The 20,999-nt window shown below is 45.8% G+C and overlaps 2 protein-coding genes across 2 annotated transcripts; one reads left to right on the forward strand and one right to left on the reverse strand.

Moving 5' to 3' along the window:
* Positions 1–1,815: 1,815 nt before the first annotated feature.
* On the forward strand, positions 1,816–8,494 carry LOC310744318 (lysozyme C-3-like). Its single transcript, XM_083575429.1, has 4 exons — positions 1,816–2,003; positions 2,316–2,477; positions 6,793–6,871; positions 8,158–8,494. The coding sequence occupies exons 1-4, from the start codon at positions 1,868–1,870 to the stop codon at positions 8,222–8,224; spliced, it is 444 nt and encodes a 147-aa protein (XP_083431555.1). The 5' UTR covers positions 1,816–1,867; the 3' UTR covers positions 8,225–8,494.
* An 11,246-nt stretch (positions 8,495–19,740) lies between these two features.
* Positions 19,741–20,708, reverse strand: LOC310745195 (FANCD2 opposite strand protein-like). Its single transcript, XM_083577304.1, has one exon. The coding sequence runs from the start codon at positions 20,629–20,631 to the stop codon at positions 20,110–20,112; it is 522 nt and encodes a 173-aa protein (XP_083433430.1). The 5' UTR covers positions 20,632–20,708; the 3' UTR covers positions 19,741–20,109.
* Positions 20,709–20,999: the final 291 nt, after the last annotated feature.

A 20,999-nucleotide genomic window follows, 5' to 3' on the forward strand; every position in this document is an offset into this window, starting at 1 on the left:
CCATTCTGGGTCGCCCAGCCACTGCCACAGTGTCCTTTCTCTTGGCAGATCAAGATGAATAGGTGACAGCAAAGGTTGCAAGGTTTTTAGCTGGGGCAATCAGAATAAAATCCACTAATGGAGGATTGATTAAAAATCCTAAAATATATTTTATATAACTGACTTTTTATTTCTATTCTTTGTATATCGTATTGTTGTCTTATTGCTATGGCCAATGGCTCACTCAAATAAAGATTCACGCATTCATTCAGCACAATGCCTGTGCAATAGTGTCCAATAACCAGCATGGACGGGCTGATGAATTGCTGATTATTATCATAACCATGCTGTTCTCTGGGAGGTACAGCCTGTGTAGATACAGAACTTGTCCGTACTTTCGCCTGACTTGGGCCTACAAAGTACAGGTCCGGAAGTTATTCTACTTGTCCTCAGCGGCAGAGGAAGCCACTCGGGCACCTGGGGTGGGGTGCGGCAAGGGCGGGGTGAGCCCCCCATAGGGGCAGGGCACACCACGGGGCCTCTGGAGTCTGCCTGCCTCCCCCCACTCAGCCACCCTTAAGTTGGGGGGGAGGCAGCGCGGCGCCTCTGCGTGCTCAAGCCAGCGCGTCTCTCCCAGGAGAGATGCGTGGCTTGGGTGCACTGCAGGCCCAGCGGTGAGTGCCGCCCAGCATTTTGTCACCCCCCTCTGTGGTGACACCCGGGGCGGCCTGCACCCACTGCACCCTGTGATGGAAAAGATTGTTTTTGCTGGGGCTGGTTGTGTCCCCAAGTATTTTCTTTTTCTTTTCCCCATGCCAGAAAAGGGTTAATGTACGGCAGCCTCTGACTGTCTGAGGTTCCAGAGGGGAGTTGAAAAGGAAAGGATTTGGAGAGGCAGCTAGTGAGCTTTGGAGGGAGTGTTGGGAGGAGGTTTTGGAGTAGGTTGGGATTTAGGTTGGGAGGATAGGTAGGAAGACAGGGAGTAAGAGTTGGTTCTGGGTAGAAACATTGACTCTGAGGAAAAGATCACAAACTAGAGAAAGGAGTCTCTGAGCTTAGTGTGAAGGAGAGTGTGTGGTGTCCTATAAGAGTAATTAGGCCAGGAATTAACTGGGAGGCTGAAGCTGAGACAGGAGAAGTAGAAACTGTAAAGAGACAGTCTACTTAGGTCTCATTCCAGTCAGGAGGGGAGAGATTATTCTAGTAAGAGAAGATTCCCAAACCAGTGAAACCTTGGGTCTATTACTTGGAGTACCTCAGGACTAGGGTTGTCTAAGAGGTGTGTAACTGACAGAAAGTACCAAAGAACCAAAGTATTAAGTGTGAAACAACCGAGAAAACCTTGAAGTGAAATAACATTGTAAACTGAAATATCCTAAGTTTTATCCACTTGTGTCATAAACTTCCCTGTTAAATAAAATTGTTATTGTTTATTTGATCAAATCCTGCCTGAGGATGCTAGGTGGGCAGGAGCTGCTAGGTGGGCAGGAGCTGGGACCGAACAACGGTTGCGGGGATTCGAACCACCATACGATCGGCCAGTCCTAGGCACTGCGGCTTTACCCACAGCGCCACCCGCATCCCATTATTTAATATTACACAGATGCTAAATCTTTAAGCACATACATGCTGCCTGCTTTAATCTTTTCCGTTGAAAATGTTAAGTGAATGTTGAAATATTTCCTAAGTTGCACACTGTTATCATATATCAAACCAGAATTGCACCATGTGTCTGTTTTTTTGCAGGGGGCGGGGTTCCTATCAATACTTATTCCCCTCCCCCTGTCAGTGTTCTGCTCACCATCTGGACTCCGCCCAAAACATTGGTCTACAAAAGCCACTGGGGATCCCAGGGAATCCAAGCATCACTCTCCAGGGAGCCGCAGAGATGAAGGTTCTGGCCCTCACCCTCTTCTGCCTCCTCCTTGCAGGGAATGAAGCCAAAGTGTATAACAGATGTGAACTGGCTGCGCGACTGAAATGGGCTGGGATGGATGGATATCGTGGCGTCAGCCTGGCCAACTGTGAGTTTACTCTTCCTTTCCCTTCATCTTTGCTATTTCTGGTGTTTTGGGGCAAAGCTGAAATGGGGACTTCTTTTCAGGAAAAGGTTCACACACCCTGCTGCCCATCAAAATGTCCCAACTTTCATTCATAGTTTGTGCAAATTTCTATTTAAGACCATGGGGGGGGGGGGAGGAGACGTTACAGGCAGCTTCCATAGTGAACACTGAAAGAATGTTTTTAAATTATTCTATTTCTAAACTTTGACAAAAAAGATTGCACACAGAGCGTATACCCAAATTGTACTCCTTTTCTTGTTCACTTTGTTCCAGGGCTCTGTGCCGCTTATCATGAAAGCAGATTTAACACAAGAGCGGTGGGGCCACCAAACTCCGACAGCAGCCGTGACTATGGAATCTTTCAGATAAACAGCCGCTGGTGGTGCGACAATGGACATCGCCCAACAGCCAATGGGTGTAGAAGCTCCTGCAATGGTAAGCAACTTGATACTGCAGGGATTGCTAGCTTTGTTGTTGTTTAGTCGTTTAGTCGTGTCTGACTCTTCGAGACCCCATGGACCAGAGCACGCCAGGCACCCCTGTCTTCCACTGCCTCCCGCAGTTTGGTCAAACTCATGCTGGTAGCTTCGAGAACACTGTCCCACCATCTTGTCCTCCATCGTCCCCTTCTCCTTGTGCCCTCCATCTTTCCCAACATCAGGGTCTTTTCCAGGGAGACTTCTCTTCTCATGAGGTGGCCAAAGTATTGGAGCCTCAGCTTCACGATCTGTCCTTCCAGTGAGCACTCAGGGCTGATTTCCTTAAGAAAGGATCGGTTTGATCTTCTTGCAGTCCATGGGACTCTCAAGAGTCTCCTCCAGCACCATAATTCAAAGGCATCAATTCTTCGGCTATCAGCCTTCTTGATGGTCCAGCTTTCACTTCCATACAACACTACTGGAAAAGCCATAGCTTTTACTATACGGACCTTTGTTGGCAAGGTGATGTCTCTACTTTTTAAGATGCTGTCTAGGTTTGTCATTGCTTTCATCCCAAGAAGCAGGCGTCTTTTAATTTCGTGGCTGCTGTCACCATCTGCAGTGATCATGGACCCAAAAAAGTAAAATCTCTCACTGCCTCCATTTCTTCCCCTTCTATTTGCCAGGAGGTGATGGAACCAGTGGCCATGATCTTTGTTTTTTTGATGTTGAGCTTCAGACCATATTTTGCACTCTCCTCTTTCACCCTCAGTAAAAGGTTCTTTAATTCCTCCTCACTTTCTGCCATCAAGGTTGTGTCATCTGCATATTTGAGGTTGTTTATATTTCTTCCGGCAATCTTAATTCCGGCTAGGGATTCATCCAGCCCAGCCTTTCGCATGATGAATTCTGCATATAAGTTAAATAAGCAGGGAGACAATATACAGTCTTGTCGTACTCCTTTCCCAATTTTGAACCAATCCGTTGTTCCATATCCAGTTCTAACTGTAGCTTCTTGTCCCACATAGAGATTTCTCAGGAGACAGATGAGGTGATCAGGCACTCCCATTTCTTTAAGAACTTGCCATAGTTTGCTGTGGTCGAAACAGTCAAAGGCTTTTGCATAGTCAATGAAGCAGAAGTAGATGTCTTTCTGGAACTCTCTAGCTTTCTCCATAATCCAGCGCATGTTTGCAATTTGGTCTCTGGTTCCTCTGCCTCTTCTAAATCCAGCTAAATCCAGTTCTCGGTCCACATACTGCTTGAGCCTACCTTGTAGAATTTTAAGCATAACCTTGCTAGCGTGTGAAATGATTGCAATTGTGCGGTAGTTGGAGCATTCTTTGGCACTGCCCTTCTTTGGGATTGGGATGTAGACTGATCTTCTCCAATCCTCTGGCCACTGCTGAGTTTTCCAAACTTGCTGGCATATTGACTGTACCACCTTAACAGCATCATCTTTTAAAATTTTAAATAGTTCAGCTGGAATACCATCACTTCCACTGGTCTTGTTATTTGCAGTGCTTTCTAAGGCCCATTTGACTTCACTCTCCAGGATGTCTGGCTCAAGGTCAGCAACCACACTACCTGGGGTTTACGAGCCATCCATATCTTTCTGGTATAATTCCTCTGTGTATTCTTGCCACCTCTTCTTGATGTCTTCTGCTTCTGTTAGGTCCTTACCACTTTTGTCCTTTATTATGGTAATCTTTGTACGAAATGTTCCTTTCATATCTCCAATTTTCTTGAACAGATCTCTGGTTTTTCCCATTCTGTTGTTTTCCTCTATTTCTTTGCATTGCTCGTTTAAGAAGGCCTTCTTGTCTCTCCTTGCTATTTTTTGGAAATCTGCATTCAATTTCCTGTATCTTTCACTATCTCCCTCACATTTTGCTTGCCTTCTCTCCCCCGCTATTTGTAAGGCCTCGTTGGACAGCCACTTTGCTTTCTTGCATTTCCTTTTCATTGGGATGGTTTTCATTGCTGCCTCCTGTATAATGTTGCGAGCCTCCATCCATAGTTCTTCAGGCACTCTGTCCAGCAAATCTAAATCCTTAAACCTGTTCCTCACTTCCACTGTGTATTCATAAGGGATTTGGTTTAGATTGTATCTTACTGGCCCAGTGGTTTTTCCTACTTTCTTCAGTTTAAGCTTGAATTTTGCTATAAGAAGCTGATGATCGGAGCCACAGTCAGCTCCAGGTCTTGTTTTTGCTGACTGTATAGAGCTTCTCCACCTTTGGCTGCAGAGAATATAATCAATCTGATTTCGATGCTGCCCATCTGGTGATGTCCATGTGTAGAGTCGTCTCTTGTGTTGTTGGAAAAGCGTGTTTGTGATGACCAGCTTGTTCTCTTGACAGAACTCTATTAGCCTTTGCCCTGCTTCGTTTTGATCTCCAAGGCCAAACTTGCCCGTTGTTCCTTTTATTTCTTGATTCCCTACTAGCTTACACTTCTTTAATTCAGTTCACATTTGAAGGTGAATCTACCTAATTTGCACTTTCTGAAATAATACACGGACAAACACACTGCACATTCTCCGAAACTCACACTTCTAATCTTGCAGTGCACTTCTCAAGCCAACTGCATTGGGCACAGTATGCCTATAAATAGATATATTTACAAAAATTGCATACAAAAGTACATTAGATTACAAAAAATTGCATACAAAGCTGTCATTCAGGAGAATTTCACACTAAAAAACTGCTGAATTTACATGAAGACTTTTTAAAAAAAGAAATCCCCAACCTCCCTGCCTCCACCCCCAGGTGTATCTGTCCAGTTCTCAGGACTGTCCTTAGTCAGTGGTCCCCAATGTTTTTGGTATGGTGACCCACCAATCCAAATTTGCAAGACATGGTGACTACAGATTTATTGTCAAATGAATTTTGGACTTCCAGAAATGCTGGTACTAATATCTTAATAAACTTAAAAATGTGTCTCCCACACTTCTCTCTTCCTGTGCCCCCTTCTTTGTTGAATTTGTGATGAACTTTTAATGAAACAGTTAATAATAAAAATTGGAACTACATAATGAAATTCAAAATGTTTCACATAGTATAGGTTCCATTTATTTGTTAGAGTTAAAGCCATTGGGGTGAGCATAGGGAAAATTGCAGAGAGTACAGTACAGTCATTGCTGCTTCCCTCCCTGCAAACTTCATGTTTATCATGGAAAGCCAGCTGTGCCCTGTTTGTCCTGACTGTGTCACTTAATATTGTTTTTACACGCAAACATACACACTGGTACTGCTGTTGTCCAATAACACCAAGGGAGCACTCCTTGTACCAGGAAAATCTATACAAGGTAGCCGCACGACACTATTGCATACACACAGAGCACACACATGCCCTCACATATACAGACCACAGGCATACATGCAAGTTTTGTGTCTCTCGCACAGATACTGCACAGATATACAATCACTCAGATATGCCTCTCTCTCTCTGCTCAGGTGCTTGTCTTCCTCTCTCTCTCATGAACCACATGTGCATGTGTGCATCCCTCACCAGCAGCGTAGTGTGGGTTGCTGCCCCCCCTCCCTTGGTGGACTGGGCAGTTGGGGCGGGCACCAGGGGTGGCATGCAGAGCCCCCACAGAGGGTGGATGGAGCCCGCTTCCAACAGGCTCTTCGACTGCTGACTCCATCCACCTGCCCACCAGACCAACCTGCCTGCCGATGTGCCTCAGCTGCCAGGGATCAGTGCCTGTTATGGGGATACCTGATTGCACTTCCTCAAAAATGTGTGCCAGGGCGATGGGCCCCCTGGCTCCCCCTGGCTCCTACACCTCAGCCCCTCACACACACACAGACACACACTGTTCTCCCTCTTTACTCAAATACATATCTTCCCTTCTGAGCACACATACATGTAACCCCTTTTCGCACTTGCACGAAACAACACTTGCAGGCCGTGACCCACAGACTGGGAAACATGGCCCTAGGCCATGACATCTCACTAGGCCATGCTCTGCTCCACTGCCTCTGCTCTATATCCTCCTGCTTTTACTGGGTTGCAATGTGTCCTGGAATTGTGACCTTGCTTGTCTGGATGGAGGATGAGATGGCCATTTTTAAAGAACTGATTTCTTTCTCTGGCTAGAATGCAGCTGACTAGAAGGGATCCCCCGCTTGGTGCTATAATGATTGAATGCCAGCTTAAGGGGAAAATGCTTTAAGTGTTCCCCAAAAGTTGGATGGATCTCTAGGGAAAGGTTTTCCACAGTTCAGAGGCAGCCCCTGCAACCTTGGGGGTGTTTGTATTCTGGGGTTTGCATTTTAGGAATCCCCAGTAACCTCCTTTGCTTTCTGACAAATCTTTGCCAGCGTTCTTAAATGATGACATCACAAATGATATTAACTGTGTCAAGAGGATTGTCCGTGACCCTCAAGGGATGAACGCCTGGTAAGTGCTAATATCTCAGTGCTTGGAACATTCAATACCTGCCAAGTTTTCAGTTCACATAACTGTGAAGAGGAAGGTGGTTTCACTTGACTGTTGTATAGCTGGCAGCTGAAGATCCTTCCCCAATAGGCACTGACAAGGGCTAAAGATGCTTCCTTAAATGTACAGCCAGTAGTGCCCTTACTGCTCTGGGACCCTGCTGCCCTTCTCCACTTCCCCTGAGTAACTGGCAGCATCACACGGTGCTGGGAAGCCAGGAAAAGACCGCAGCCCCACCCGCATCACAAAGCCAGCCACCACTGTGTGCAGCAAACACTTGGTAGCTGTCTTGGTGGGGATTTAAGGAAATGATTTGGCAACTGAGCCAATGTGGAGTAGTGGTAAGAGAGGACCTGGGAGCCCAGAGATCAAATCCTGACTCGGCCAGGAAGTTCACAGGTTGACACTGAGTCAGTCACTGTCTCACAACCCAGCCTACAGTGTTTTTCTAAGGGGAAGAACCATGGATGCCACCTTGAGCTCCTTGGAGAAAAGGGGGGTATAAATGTAGTAATAAATAAATTGGAATGCAGGAAAGGAGGAGACAGTCTGAGTTCTGTCATGGGCTGGAGCCAAGTCCTGGGGCAGATGGTTCACTTCCCAAGTTTGCTTGGAGGTCTTTCGCAGAAGGCTATCAATGCTTAGCAGCCACAATGACTCTGTTCCACCTCCTTTGTTAGGCAGAATGTGCCTCTGAATGTGCTTTTCACTCACTGCATCATCACCTTGTTGTGGTGTGTGGGCTTGCACGTTCCTATGACCCTTGGGAGCGAGGCAATCGGGAGTCTCGTACTCCCAGCAGGGTCCCCCAAGGCGGTAAGGTCAAAGGGGAGGAGCTAGACAAAGAATGATCCAAGAAGTCCTCAGTGGCAGGACCGTGAAATCTGGAAGCCCCTAGTCATGAACCAGCACATGGGAGGTGGATACAGATTCAGTTGCTCAGACTCAAGGAATGAGGCAGTTGAGCAGCTCGACAGCTGTATCCATGACTGAGCAGTAAAGTTCCATGGGATGGGATGGGAAGCAAAATTTTGCTAGAAGGGCATCATGGGCTGTTAGTAGGTAGACTTCCTGTTGACCACCAAAACTGATCATCAGCAGAGAATGACCCTGCAGCTGACACAAATGCCTCACTTGGAAATGTTGTGGAGCTTTGAAAGAAGATCCACCTCACTTGTAGTTAGTTATACAAGCAACAGTCATGTGGCTTCCCTTGCTTCATTTATTGCTCTTATTCTGACTTTTAGGGTTGCTTGGAGGAATAATTGCAAAGGAAAAGATCTCTCTGGGTGGACAAAAGGTTGCAGACTCTGAGTTCCATGGTCCTGAATGAATTCCAGCATTTCTCTTGAGATCCCCTTTGATGAAACATCTACCTACTGCCATATAATCAAAATCCAGCTGCTTCTTTCTGGGCTAGCATTTGCATGTTGTGCCCCACCCCATGGTGGAGGGAAATGGCCCTCTCTCTATATGAGGGAAAGTGATTATTATTTTTAAGTGTGTCTGGGGTGGTGAGTCATCTTGCTTTGGATTGAGAGCTTCTCTGCTTGAAAATCTTCAATAAACTGAACATAAACAAAACTCTTTTCTTGCTTGATTGGTAAATAGAAATAACAGAATTAGGTTAAGCATCATCGTCTCATCATAATTTGCAGGGAGGTGCAGAGGCGTATCTAGGTCCCTTGCACCCCGGCAAGGAGCTGTATGGGCACACACACACCAGAAAAATCACTTCTCGCACATGTGATCTTGCTGCGACAGCAGCAATGCACTGCCACACACATACACATCATAATCTCCCGCAGGCTACCTTCATGCTTCCTTGCCATCTCTCCCACCACTCAGCTTCCAGCTCTTGTCTAAACTCATTACCTTATACAGATAACTAGTGACAGATTTCTGGGGTGACTTACAAATGCCAGATAGATTGGAAAATGGGCCCCAAGTTTGCAGTCAATTTAAAATAGGAACACACCCTATAATATTCCCATTACTTCCTAACTGACTTTCTCCTGCTTATAACTTCTGGTACATCCTATTATTATGAAGTTTTCCAGGCATTCTATAAACCCTCCAAAGGACCAGAATTGCCTTGATTTGGACTGGGTCTGCAGTGCTGAGGAAGAGCCCTTTCTCCCTACATCAGGTGCAACTGCCTTCCTGAAGCTGTCAGCTGAGGGGGAAACTCAAACGTCAAGATAGCTATATCAAGCAACACACGTCTCTCCTCTTAAGTTGAGGGGTACTGGTGGGTTTAAGCAGGGTTGGGCAATGGGGATCAGGGGCATGATGGATGAGAGAGAGGGAATGACACATCAGACATGAAACCTAAAACAGGATGTAAGTAGGAGCCCAGGGCCCTTCTGGTCCCATGTCTTTGTGCTTGAGCTTTAAAAATGGGGAAGTTCTAGCTTTGCAAACGGTTTTTGGAAATATTCCTTATTTCCCCAATTGCTCAACTGAATCAAATCTTGTTCTCGTGGTATGGATTTGTTTAGCAATGCTATCAGTTCCCCATTGCTGGTGGCCAGAAAATATACAGAACATTTCTTCTCTTTTTTTTTTGGCCAGAGCTTAAGGGAACTTCCAGTAAAACACTTTAAAAACAACAACACAGTATTGCCCCTTAGCTGGACAGAGAGCATGGAGAGAGAGAGAATCTCTATAGACCACAGCAAGTACCCTTCCCTGAACCCCAAGTCTGCCCTGATGCTGCACCAAGTACCCAGGTGGGCACAGTTGAGCAAGACCAACTCCACCCTGCTCATCCACCCAGGTCTCAGTGACACAGGCCAGATCAACATCCTCATCTATAATCAGATCATGGGTGAGGGAGATCTTATGTATTTCCTGTTTTAATATTATGATTTTATCCTGTGAAGCGCCCCGAGACCTGCTGGTATAGGGTGGTATACCTTGTATTATTATTATTTAAATCTTATTCTGAGCTGCCCTGGCATTCAACAATAGTCACAGACCTGAGGGCTGGCTGATAGGACCAGCACAATTCCCCAGGTTGGAGGAGGGGCTGGCACTTGTGCCCCTTACCTGGCCTGCCCCGCTCCATACCTCTCCCTACCCTAAACCACTGCGATTGAGGGGCCCTGCTCCTCTCCTCTTCAATTGCGTTCTATGTTGTATTTCTCCCAATATACATACATTTGTATGCAACTGTAACTTATGTAATGCATTTTTCTATATTGTTCTCATTAATATGTAGATTTCCCCCTAAAATACATACTCTTTGGCTGGAGAACTGCATTGCAAGATTAGGGATTATAACTGTATTTGGAGGTTTTGAAACTGTATTTTGAAAGATAACTGTCTTTGGGATTGCATAATATTTCAGGAAGTGCAAATAAGTGAAGTGCATAATATTTCAGGAAGTGCAAATAAGTGAATATTTCAGGAAGTGAAACAAACTGAAGTTCACCCCCTGTTCCTTGCCAACAACTGTGTGTTGCTGGAGAAACAAATAAAAACTGTTACCTGTGCCTCTCTGTTGAATAGTTCTGAAGAATTGCTTCCTCTTCGCCCCCAAATCAAGTTCTTGAACTTAGATGGGAAAGCATAATCAACACAATGGCTTCTTCTGCTCCTCTTTCTACAAGCTTCAGTCAAGGATGGAAGGGGAGGCAGTGGCATAGCGTGGGTTGTCAGCACCCGGGGCAAGGCAAGTAATTTGTGCCCCCTAACCCATGGATTTGCGCCCCCTAGCCCTAACCCCCAGATGTTGCGCCCGGTGCGGCCGGCCCCCCCTGCACCCCCCACGCTACGCCACTGAGGGAAGGCAGTGCATCTTGAACATTCTCCCCCCTCCAGCCCCCCCCACTCAACATTCCCAGACACACTCTTTAGCCCTCCATGATTCTAATAATAATAATAATAATAATATCTTTATTGTCATTGCCCCCTCTCGGGGACAACGAAATTACTTGGCTGCTCCATAAAAACACTAATTAAACAATACAGTATAGTACAGCAAGGAAGATTAGATGACTTTCAAAGTCCAGGCTTCCCATTCAGGGTCAAGATCGCTCTGGAGAAGAAGCTGTTCTTAAGACGGCTCGTTCTTGTCTTCATCGTCCTGTATCTCCGTCCCGACGGCAGGAGCTCGAAGAGACAGTGACCAGGATGCGATGGATCTTTTACTATGTCCAGTGCCTTCCTATGGCACCTTGTAGCATAGATCTGCTCTAAGGTGGAGAGTGGGCAGCCAACAATGCTCTCTGCTGCCTTAACAACTCTGCACAACCTCATCCTGTCCTGGGTAGTACAGCTTCCGTACCACACACATAAGCCATAAGTGAGCACGCTCTCAATGGCACAGTGATAGAAGGCAAGCAGCAGTTTCTGTGGAAGATGGTTTTTCCTTAAAATTCTCAAAAAGTACAGTCTCTGCTGCGCCTTCTTCACAAGCCCCCTTGTGTTGACACTCCAGGACAGATCCTCTTGTAATTCAATGCCCAAAAATCTGAACGTTGTTACCCTCTCCACACAGACCCCATCAATCAAAAGTGGCTGGACATTGCTCTTCTGTCTCCTGAAGTCCACCACAAGCTCCTTTGTCTTCCTTGTATTTATGAGCAAGTTGTTAGTTCTGCACCACTCTGTCAGCCGCTCCACCTCATCTCTATAATCCGTTTCGCCCTCCCTTTCAGAGATGAGCCCAATCACGGTTGTGTCATCTGCAAATTTGACAACCCTATTACTAGGGTGAGTAGCGACACAGTCGTACGTGTAGAGAATATAAAGGAGCGGACTGAGTACGCATCCCTGTGGTGTTCCTGTGTTAGTCTTAAGCATATTAGAGGTATAAGGGCCCAACCGAACCCTCTGGGGGCGGTCTGACAAAAAGTCCAATATCCACCCACAAAGTGATAACGGAAGCCCCAGATCTTCCAGTTTAGACATCAGACGCTGTGGTAGAATGGTATTAAATGCCGAGCTGAAATCTAAAAAAAGCAGTCTGGCATACCCCCCCCCTCCGCTGCTCCAAATGTGCAAGGACGGCATGGAGGGCAATCGCCACAGCGTCCTCTGTCGATCTTTTCGTTTTATAAGCAAATTGGAATGTGTCCAGTCCCTCTGGTAGGCAGGCAATGACATAATTTCGTACCAGCTTTTCAAAGCACTTCATGATTATAGGTGTGAGTGCTACTGGATGAAAGTCATTCAGATCTTCCGGGTTAGATTTTTTTACTATTGGAACGATAATAGAGGACTTTAGGCAGGATGGAACAATAGCCTGGGCTAGGGATCGATTTAAAATCCCAGTGAAAACTCCTGCTAGTTGATCTGCACAGTCTCTCAATACCCTTCCAGCTACCCCATCTGGCCCTGTGGCCTTCCTTGGGTTGATTCCCTTCAACAGCTTCCTCATCTCTTCTTTTTCCACAGAGACTACTACATTCCTTTGTACTGATGATGGTAATGGTGGTGATGATGGCAAAGCCTTCACAGGGAGTGGTGGTGGTGGTGGTAAAACCTCAGCAGGTGTTGCTGCAGATGTTACTTCAAAACGGGCAAAAAAGGCATTCAAATCCTCTGCGAGGGATGCCCCTCCCTCGTCTGCCAGGGAATTCTTGGATTTATACCCTGTTAATTCTTGTACACCTTGCCACACCTGCCTGGTGTTGTTACTTTGTAGATGATTCTCCAGCCACTGTCTATACGCCTCCTTTGCTACACGAATACCACTCTTTAGATCCGCTCTAGCTAAGCTGTACAGCGACTTATTTCCACTTCTGAAAGCAGCATTTCTTGCCTTTAGCAACCCCTGGACCTCCCTTGTCATCCATGGCTTCCTGTTTGGGTAGATCTTTATCCGGCGCCTCTGTGTTACATTGTCAGTGCAGAACCTAATATAGTCCAACACTTGCTCAGTATGAGTCTCTATATCCTGTTGGGCGAATACCTCCCAATCGGTGTCATGAAAACAGTCTTGTAGTTGTTGGGATGCTTCAGCTGGCCATATTGTAATATCCCTCTTTATAGCTGGAGTCCGTTTCCTCAATGGAATATATTCAGGAGTCAGGAGCAGGGACACATGATCAGATTGGCCTAGATGTGCCAATGGTTCGGCCTTATAGGCCTGTTTGACATTTGTATACAGCCTGTCCAGAGTCTTTTCTCCCCTGGTTGCACACTTTATGTGTTGATAGAATTTAGGTAGGACCACTTTCAAATCTGCCTGGTTAAAATCCCCGCATACAAGAAATGCAGCCTCGGGATACTTGCCTTGTTGCCTGCTAATGGCATCATACAGAAGACCCATTGCCTCATTGATGTTCGCATCAGGTGCAATGTATACTATAGTTATCAGTACTGCTGTAAATTCTCGGGGGATATATATAGGTCTACATTTAAGCGTCATAAATTCCACAGTTGGGGAGCAATGACTAGCTATCACAGCGTGGTTTGTGCACCAGCTGTTATTCACGTATGCACACAAACCTTCCCCCCTTCTTTTACCAGAGTCCTCTGTTCTATCATGGCGGAACACTGTATAGCCTGTTAGTTCTATAGCTGAGTCAGGAATAATTGGTGTCAGCCAAGTTTCTGTAAGCAGCAGAAGACAGCATTCACTCACAGTTTTCTCCGTTGCTATCCGCAATTTCCACTCCTCCAGCTTATTCACCAAAGATCTCACATTCGCATAGAAAATGCTGGGAAGCGGTAAGTTATAATGTTGTGTCTTCAACCTTAATTGCCTTAATCGCCTTCCTCCTCTGCAGCCTCTCTTCTGTTTACGGTCTCTCCTGTGTCTCTTTACTCCCCAGTTCTTTGAAGTTAAAAAATCTTCCTTGCAGACGTGGAGACGCTCACAATTTGTGCAGCACTCACTCCGTAGCCGAATAGATAACATGTCCTGCCGACTATAAACAAGTCTATTTTGGCAGGACAAAAAAGCCAAATTCTGAGTTGAGGAGCAACCAGCCACTGCATCTACACGCACCGCCATCTTCCCTGATCATGATCTTCCCTGATTCTAGTATAAGAAAATGCATTTTCAGGCTTTCACCCATCCATGAGGACAGCCAAAATGCTTTGAATAAGGTGAATTAATTGGGTGACTATGTAGCGCTGTTATGATTCCTACAGCTGTTACTGAGTAGCTAGTGCAGGATGGAATCCAACACATCCCTAAATTAATGTACCATAAGCCAAGGATTTCTGTTTCCGCATTGAAACATTATGCCCCTCTCCTCTCCCAGCACGACTTCTCAATCTGTTCTAAGGTAAGGTTACCAGAATTTTTCCAATGAATCCAGGGACACTTTTCAACTTCAATGGATTTTGTATGGGGACTGATTTGTAAATCCGGGGACTGTCCCTGGGAAACAAGGACACCTGGGAACCTTATTCTAAGAGTCCCCCCAACCCTCTGAAGCAGATTTGGTAAGGGCATGGGGCACACATGATGAGGGGAGAGGGGAAACTTTTCTCTGAACTTGTAGTCACTATAATTAACACACAAACACATAACACCCACACAGGGAGGGAGAACTTCAGGGCAAATGTGGCCTTCCAGACATATCTGTCCACCTTGCATGACTTTCCCTTGACCATGCCCTCTCTCATGGCCCTGTTCTGTGTGCAGCCCAAGTGCTTCACCTGAATGTGCCCTTGAACTGTGATGAGACCCCCTTGCTTGCCTGCCTGGAGGATAAAGAGACAAGATGGGGGTTGAAAACTCTGACTGTTCTGTGGCTACTGTAGCTGGCTGCATAAAGAGTCCTATCCTTTGACCCACCCACTTTTGCCTCTGTACTAGCATGTGGCCCCCATAAGACTTCCCAAGAGGAATTGTGGCCCTCAGGCTGAAACATACTGTCCAGCCCTGCCCTAATATCTGAAGGCCAGTTCAAAGGGGAAATGCTCTAAATGCTCCCCCAAAGTATTCCGGCTTTGAGTTTGAAGGGAAAAGCACTTCCACAATTCTGAGGCAACCCAATGTATCCTCCGTGAGCCAGTGTGGTTTAGTGGTTAAGAGCGGTAGTCTCGTAATCTGGGGAACCGGGTTCGCATCTCCGCTCCTCCACCTGCAGCTGCTGGGTGACCTTGGGCCAGTCACACTTCTCTGAAGTCTCTCAGCCCCACTCACCTCACAGAGTGTTTGTTGTGGGGGAGGAAGGGAAAGGAGAATGTTAGCTGCTTTGAGACTCCTGAAGGGGAGTGAAAGGCAGGATATCAAATCCAAACTCTTCTTCTTCTTCTTCTTCTTCTTCTTCTTCTTCTTCTTCTTCTTCTTCTTCTTCTTCTTCTTCTTCCTGAGTGCAAAGGCAGTATGTGCTTTATGGATTGGAAAGAAGCTCTTTAGAAAACCAAATACCCTCCTTTTCTTTCTGATAATTTTTTCAACAGCTTTCACAGATGACGACATCACAGATGACATTGAGTGTGCTAAGACAGTTGTTCATGACCCCCAAGGGATGGATGCCTGGTGAGTCTTGCTAACTTCTCACTGCTGGCAAGACTCAAAAGCAGCTGAGATTTCAATTGCTGTGACTGCTTAGAGACGTGTCTTTCACTAGGCTTTGTTGCAGCTAGCAGCTAAAGATTATTCCTCACTAGGCACTGGTGATGCCTCCAAGATGCTTCCTTAAATGTACAGCAATGGCTTTAGGTGTCTCTTGCCTCTTGGGAGCTGTAAGTATCCAGGTGTGAGTTTAAGGGAACAGTCTAACAACTGAGCCACTGTACAGCAGTGGTTAAACGTGATGGACCTGGGAGGCCTGAGTTCAAATCCCAGCTTACAGTGGTGTAGCATGGGTTGCCAGCACCCTGGCTGTGCAGAGGGGTCAGTGGGAGGGAGGGAAACAGATGAAGTACACATGCGCACTGCCTAACAGTGTTGGTGTCACATAGGAGATCGCAGCTGCAGAGATTAGAAAAGAAGAGTTGTTCCGTTGTCTGGAGAGGTCACTTCCTGGTTCAACATGGAAAAACCATTTTCAAGAGAGCCCAGCAACAGAAGGCACAGCTGTATTGAGGCAGCACTGGGTATTGAAATTTTGTGCCCCTAACAATTTTGCAACCACAGCAACCACCCCTGTGCCCTCCCATGCTATGCCACTGCCTGCTCACGGGCTGATACTTGGCCTCTCAGCCTAATCTACCTCACAGGGTTCTTGAGAAGATAAGATAGAGAGAGGGGAGAACCACATATGCAACCCCGAGTGCCTTGAAGGAAATGTGGGGTGAGTGGCGCGGTGCTTCGAATTGACTGCTTCTTTCACGGAGTGAAGCCGCATTGCTGTTGCCGGAGAGCGCTGACTTTTTCCTGTGGACAATTGGAACTACCCATGACTAGAACGGAAAATTGGATCTTTAAATACCTTAATTTGGCACCGAAACGGGGAAGGTCTTAAACAGGAAGTCCGCTGTCAGAGCTGCCCAAGGTCCCAGCTCACAAAGGATCAACGCTGCTTCGTTGTTAAGTACAAAAGTCTTTATTGAAGTTCAGTTTCACTCCAGAGCCGCAGCGCGCAGCTCTACGTCTCAACTGTCAGACCGCTGATGCTCCGTCTGAGTCTCCTCCCCCGACACCAATTTAAGATTCTAGCCTTACTCCACCTCTTCCTCAGTTCCTTCCGCCTCTGGTTCCGCCTGGCCGTTGGGGTCTCGCCCTTTCTAGACTCTTCTGACGCTGAGTCCCCTGAGCCTTCCCCCTCCCTCCAGCGGGCTTTAGGAGCTGGCTCCCCATCCGGGTCTCCTGCTGTTCCCCGCGCCTGTACATTTGAACTTGGCGTGCGCGCCCAGCCGGTAACTTTTCTCCTGACCGTTTCACTGCTGCTGCTGTCACTGCTTCCCCCTCTGGGGGGGCTAGCTGCAACTGACCTCCCCTCTGTTGGAGGCGTGGTCAGCCCTGACTCACTCTCTCTCCCCGCTGGAGGAGACGCTGGCCCTGACACGTGACTCTTCCCCCCCACTACGCTCTGGTGGGGAAACTGGTCCCAATCCCCCACTGCTGCTTTGGGGTTCCCCTCTGGCTCCTTGTTTCTGGTGCGTCCCCCCTGGGACCCCCCTTGCCCTGACCATCGACGCCCCCTTCTGGGAATCTTCTGATTCGCTGGAGAAGCTCATGGAATCTCTCGGGCCACTGCCATACTCCCCTACGCTGCCCTCGGATTCTTCCCCTTCGCTCTCCATTTCCTCTCTCCCCAGTGCTCCTGCTCCTGAGCCCCTGACATCCGCCTTCCCCTTTTGTAAATAGATTGAAGCAAAGACGTTATAAGCTAAAGTCTTTGAAAGCTTTTGGCAAAGGATTAAATTTTCTTCGGTTAAAACTACAAAACCCCCCTTGGAAGTCGGAGAAGAGGGGGGAAATTTTGGACTTAGCGAGCCTGCAGGAGAGAGTGAAAAACCAAATTACCACTGCTCCGAACCTGGTAAGGGCTGCCAGAAAGAGTGAAGTTTTGGGAGAGTTCATTGACTGCGAACAAAACATTTTTGACAGCTAGTTAAATAAGAGAAAGATACTGTTTCCATTGTCCTCTTCTGCGTTTAAAAAGGAGGAAAAGTAACTGGAAATTGAAACTATTTTTATGGCTTGAATTGTGTCTGAAAGGATTGATACAAGTGGAGACTGTTTCCCTCTAGAGGGAGTCTTTGAAACTGTCACAGGAGTGCAACTGGGGAATCACCAGCTGCAAGATAAGTAATTGTGAGAACCAGAGATTGACCTTGGACCACTCAAAATGTTGACAGGAGAAGCCATTGTGACGGTATTATGCAAGATAAGCTACTCGCTGGAACAGCTTCATAAGAAGACAGATGACATGTCTTTTGAAATTGACAACTTGGATCAAAAAGTGACTAATTGGTAAAAGGCGAAAGATTTATACGATCTGAAGAGAAACCAGGGAAAGGGGGTGGTGGGGTCTGGGAATCCAAAGGGTGTACAAATATAATCTGTTTTTTATTTTGTTTGGCTATTAGTATGAAAATTGGGGAATTCATGGAAGGGAATTTGAGTCGACTTTAGAAAAAGGTTTCAGCACTGAGGTATAAATATTGATGTCTATAAGTTAAAATTGGTTTTTCTAAAATGAATTAAATATAAAAAGGTTAAAAACTGGGGATAGGAACTTGTTGAACTAACAATTTGAATTGGAATACAAGAAGGGGAGGTGTGGGGAAGTCAGGGAAATATGGTATTGAAAATATGGAATTGTAAACTTTATGTGTTTTTAATTTTTTTTGTTTTTTCTTTTTTGACTTTTTGTATTAAATGTGGAAATTTTTAATAAATATTTTTTTTAAAAAAGTGACTAATTGGAGTCAAAAAGTGAGTACCAACACAGAAATAATTCAGGATTTGGTACAAGAATCTACTTTGGCAGGACAAATTGTGGAGGAGAAAGAGAAAGCTGTGGTTGTTGAGCCTAAAGTAATACAAGCGGGATCCCTAGTTTTACAGAAGCAAATTGAGGATTACAAGTTGAGGCCTTCTATGATTGAATCTAGGAAAAGCCAGATTTTGAGGATTGGATCCCGGCTTGAATGGAAGAAGGAAAGTTGGAAGGATCCCTCTATGCAGGGATCAACTGACTTTTGGGACATGGACTTGGGTCTGGAGGAGATTGGAGTTCTGGGGGCCTTTGGATTTGGAGGAATTTTGAAACATGTCATGAAACATCTTATAGACCTCAGCTTCAATTATGGAAATTTGGCTGACCTGCCTGGAAGGAATAAAAGCATTGTTAGGTTGGAGTCTTCCCGAGATCTGCTCTTTGGCATTAAAGAATATGAAGAAGACCTGCAGAAGGGACCTGGAAAAGAGTTAAGAGCCTCGGACATAAGATCTCCAGGTTGATGGAGTATATGGAATTGATGGAAAGGACTGGCAGAATCTGAAACGAGGGAGAGGAGATGGTGGAAGAAGATTAGAGAATTTAAAGTTTATATATAGAAATATTGTAAAATTAATGAATGATAGAAAAATGGTGGAAAGAAATTTTATGGCCTTAGCAGAAATGTTATAAGGAGTTGAGCATATATAAGTATTTTAGTTTTAATGATAAAAAATATGTTAAGATATTCATGACAGAAAATAAAGATGGAAAGGATTTGCTGAAACAATTAACAGAAGTGGAATACAAAAAGGGAGGTGAGAGGAAGTCGAGGAAACAAGGGAATGAAAGATAGAGTATGGAAAAGGTGTGATGTATGTTTTTAAATGGTTATTGTTTTGTTTTGTTTAGGGTTAAGGTGGGTTAGGGTTTAGTTTAGTTTAGTTTAATATGTTTAGGTTGTGTTTTGTATTGTTTATATATTGTATCGTATTGTTTTTTTTCTTTCTTTGTTCTTTCTCTTTTGTCTTTTTTCTTTTTCTTTTCCTTTTCTGTAATCTTTAAAAGTAATAAATATTATTTTTAAAAAAAAAATAGCTGAGGAAGGTTGGCAGATGAGTTTTCGTAGCCAAAGGTTATATATATCTATCTATATATGCTCTAAAAACTCCTCCACCTGGCAATCCACAAACATGTCTGTGTGGTCTTCAGTTCCACATATTATCCTTTGTTGGCTAATGAATATTTGAACTAATTTTACAATTGTTTTTCATTTTCATTCAGTAGAGCAGAATGTTTCTCCAGTGCTGAAAATTTAAAGTCTCTCTGCTTCACAAATAGGTTTCCGCTTCCATTTTAAAATCTTTTCCCTACAGGCTCCATTTAGCACGTTGAAAACAAGAGGTTGGCAGCTTTTGGGGAAATAATCTCCTTTATTCCTAAGGATGTACAAATTATATTTAACCTACATGTCTCTGAATATCATAAATCAATGAGGAAGAGGGAAAATTCAAGTTAGATCCAAATTCTACTGCTCTTGAACTATTTATTTTTATACTCTTTTGGTATCTGACCTGCTCCTTCCATTGAAGAGCCACTCATATTGCAAGGGTGATAGCTTCAGAGTTTCTATAGAACCCTTTGTCTGTTCTTCTTTGTAGGGGATCAAAGGCCATATGGTGGACTCTGCAAACTGAGAAGTGTGTCCCTCCTTGGACTGACACCTTATAGTCTGACACTGGTAACTAAGTTTTGTCTCTCAATGGGAGGAACATGACTGAGAAATAGAGGCTGCTGGTTCTTTGGGGAGCAAGGAAATAGGCCAGCCTGCTGGGGCACATGTACAGGGATCTGCTAAGGTGCCACATAGCCATGACCCTTCTTAGTCAGGAAAGTTTCTCAGCGGGAATGTTGCAGGGCAAAAGCACATTTCTTGTAGACAGCATAGAGAAGAAGGATGGCTCGCAGCATCTGTCGGCACATGGTCATAGCCACGCGCACTTGTGGCTCCTGGAGTCCACGGGGCCAGCGCTGGCGGGGACTTATGACTTGACTGAAGGCCGAGGGCTCAGAAACCCTGAGAGAGCCAGTCCAGCGTGGGGGCTGTGCTGTCACGAGGTGTCCAAAGACAGAGTCAAGCCCTGAGAGGCGCACGACCTGTGGCCTGTGCACACTGCTGGAGCGCCCCCTTGTCTCTCCTGCGGCTCCAGGAGGTTGCAGCTGCCCTGCCCCCGTCTTTGCACCAGGCTCTAACACCAGGCTAAGTCCCTGGAAGCAAAGCTGCACTTCCAGGTCAGCTGCTGCCGGGCTCTGCCCACTTCGGAAGGGGTGCTTGGTGCCAACAGACCGGGCACCCCTCAGCCATTGCAGGGACTCATCAAGAGGAGACCAGGGTGCCCAAAGCTGGTACCCACCAGCCATGGTCAGTGCCAGCAGGCGTCCATCCCTCTGTACTGCCCAGGTTCCAGGTGCATCTTTCCTCTACCCAGCGCCCTTGGTAACCTATTGTGAGCACAGCCAACCTAGAACTCTCCAACCAAGGCAACGTTCCAGAACCTCCTCATTCCCCAGGACGGTGTTTCCTGCAGGAGCTGTGTGTCCGTTATAAGAAATTATCTTCAGCCAAATGAAAATAGGTATAATAAATGATACTTATGTATAAAGTTACTTTATCCTTTCCCAGCAGCGAAAGAGCTCTGATGGCTACACAGCACCATCTACTGTATCTATAATGAATAACACCAATTCACAATGTCAATCCACTCCATTCGGTGAATGAGGGCTCATTC

Source organism: Podarcis filfolensis, assembly GCF_964270895.1.
Source record: "Podarcis filfolensis genome assembly, chromosome: 11".
NCBI lineage: Eukaryota > Metazoa > Chordata > Lepidosauria > Squamata > Lacertidae > Podarcis > Podarcis filfolensis.

Bases quoted from the DNA above. Each gene is read 5' to 3' on its own strand.
- LOC310744318 (XM_083575429.1), top strand. From the start codon at position 1,868: ATGAAGGTTCTGGCCCTCACCCTCTTCTGCCTCCTCCTTGCAGGGAAT. The intron at 2,004-2,315 runs GTGAGTTTACTC...ACTTTGTTCCAG, and splicing joins TGGCGTCAGCCTGGCCAACT to GGCTCTGTGCCGCTTATCAT. The intron at 2,478-6,792 runs GTAAGCAACTTG...AATCTTTGCCAG, and splicing joins GTGTAGAAGCTCCTGCAATG to CGTTCTTAAATGATGACATC.
- LOC310745195 (XM_083577304.1), bottom strand. From the start codon at position 20,631: ATGGCTGGTGGGTACCAGCTTTGGGCACCCTGGTCTCCTCTTGATGAG.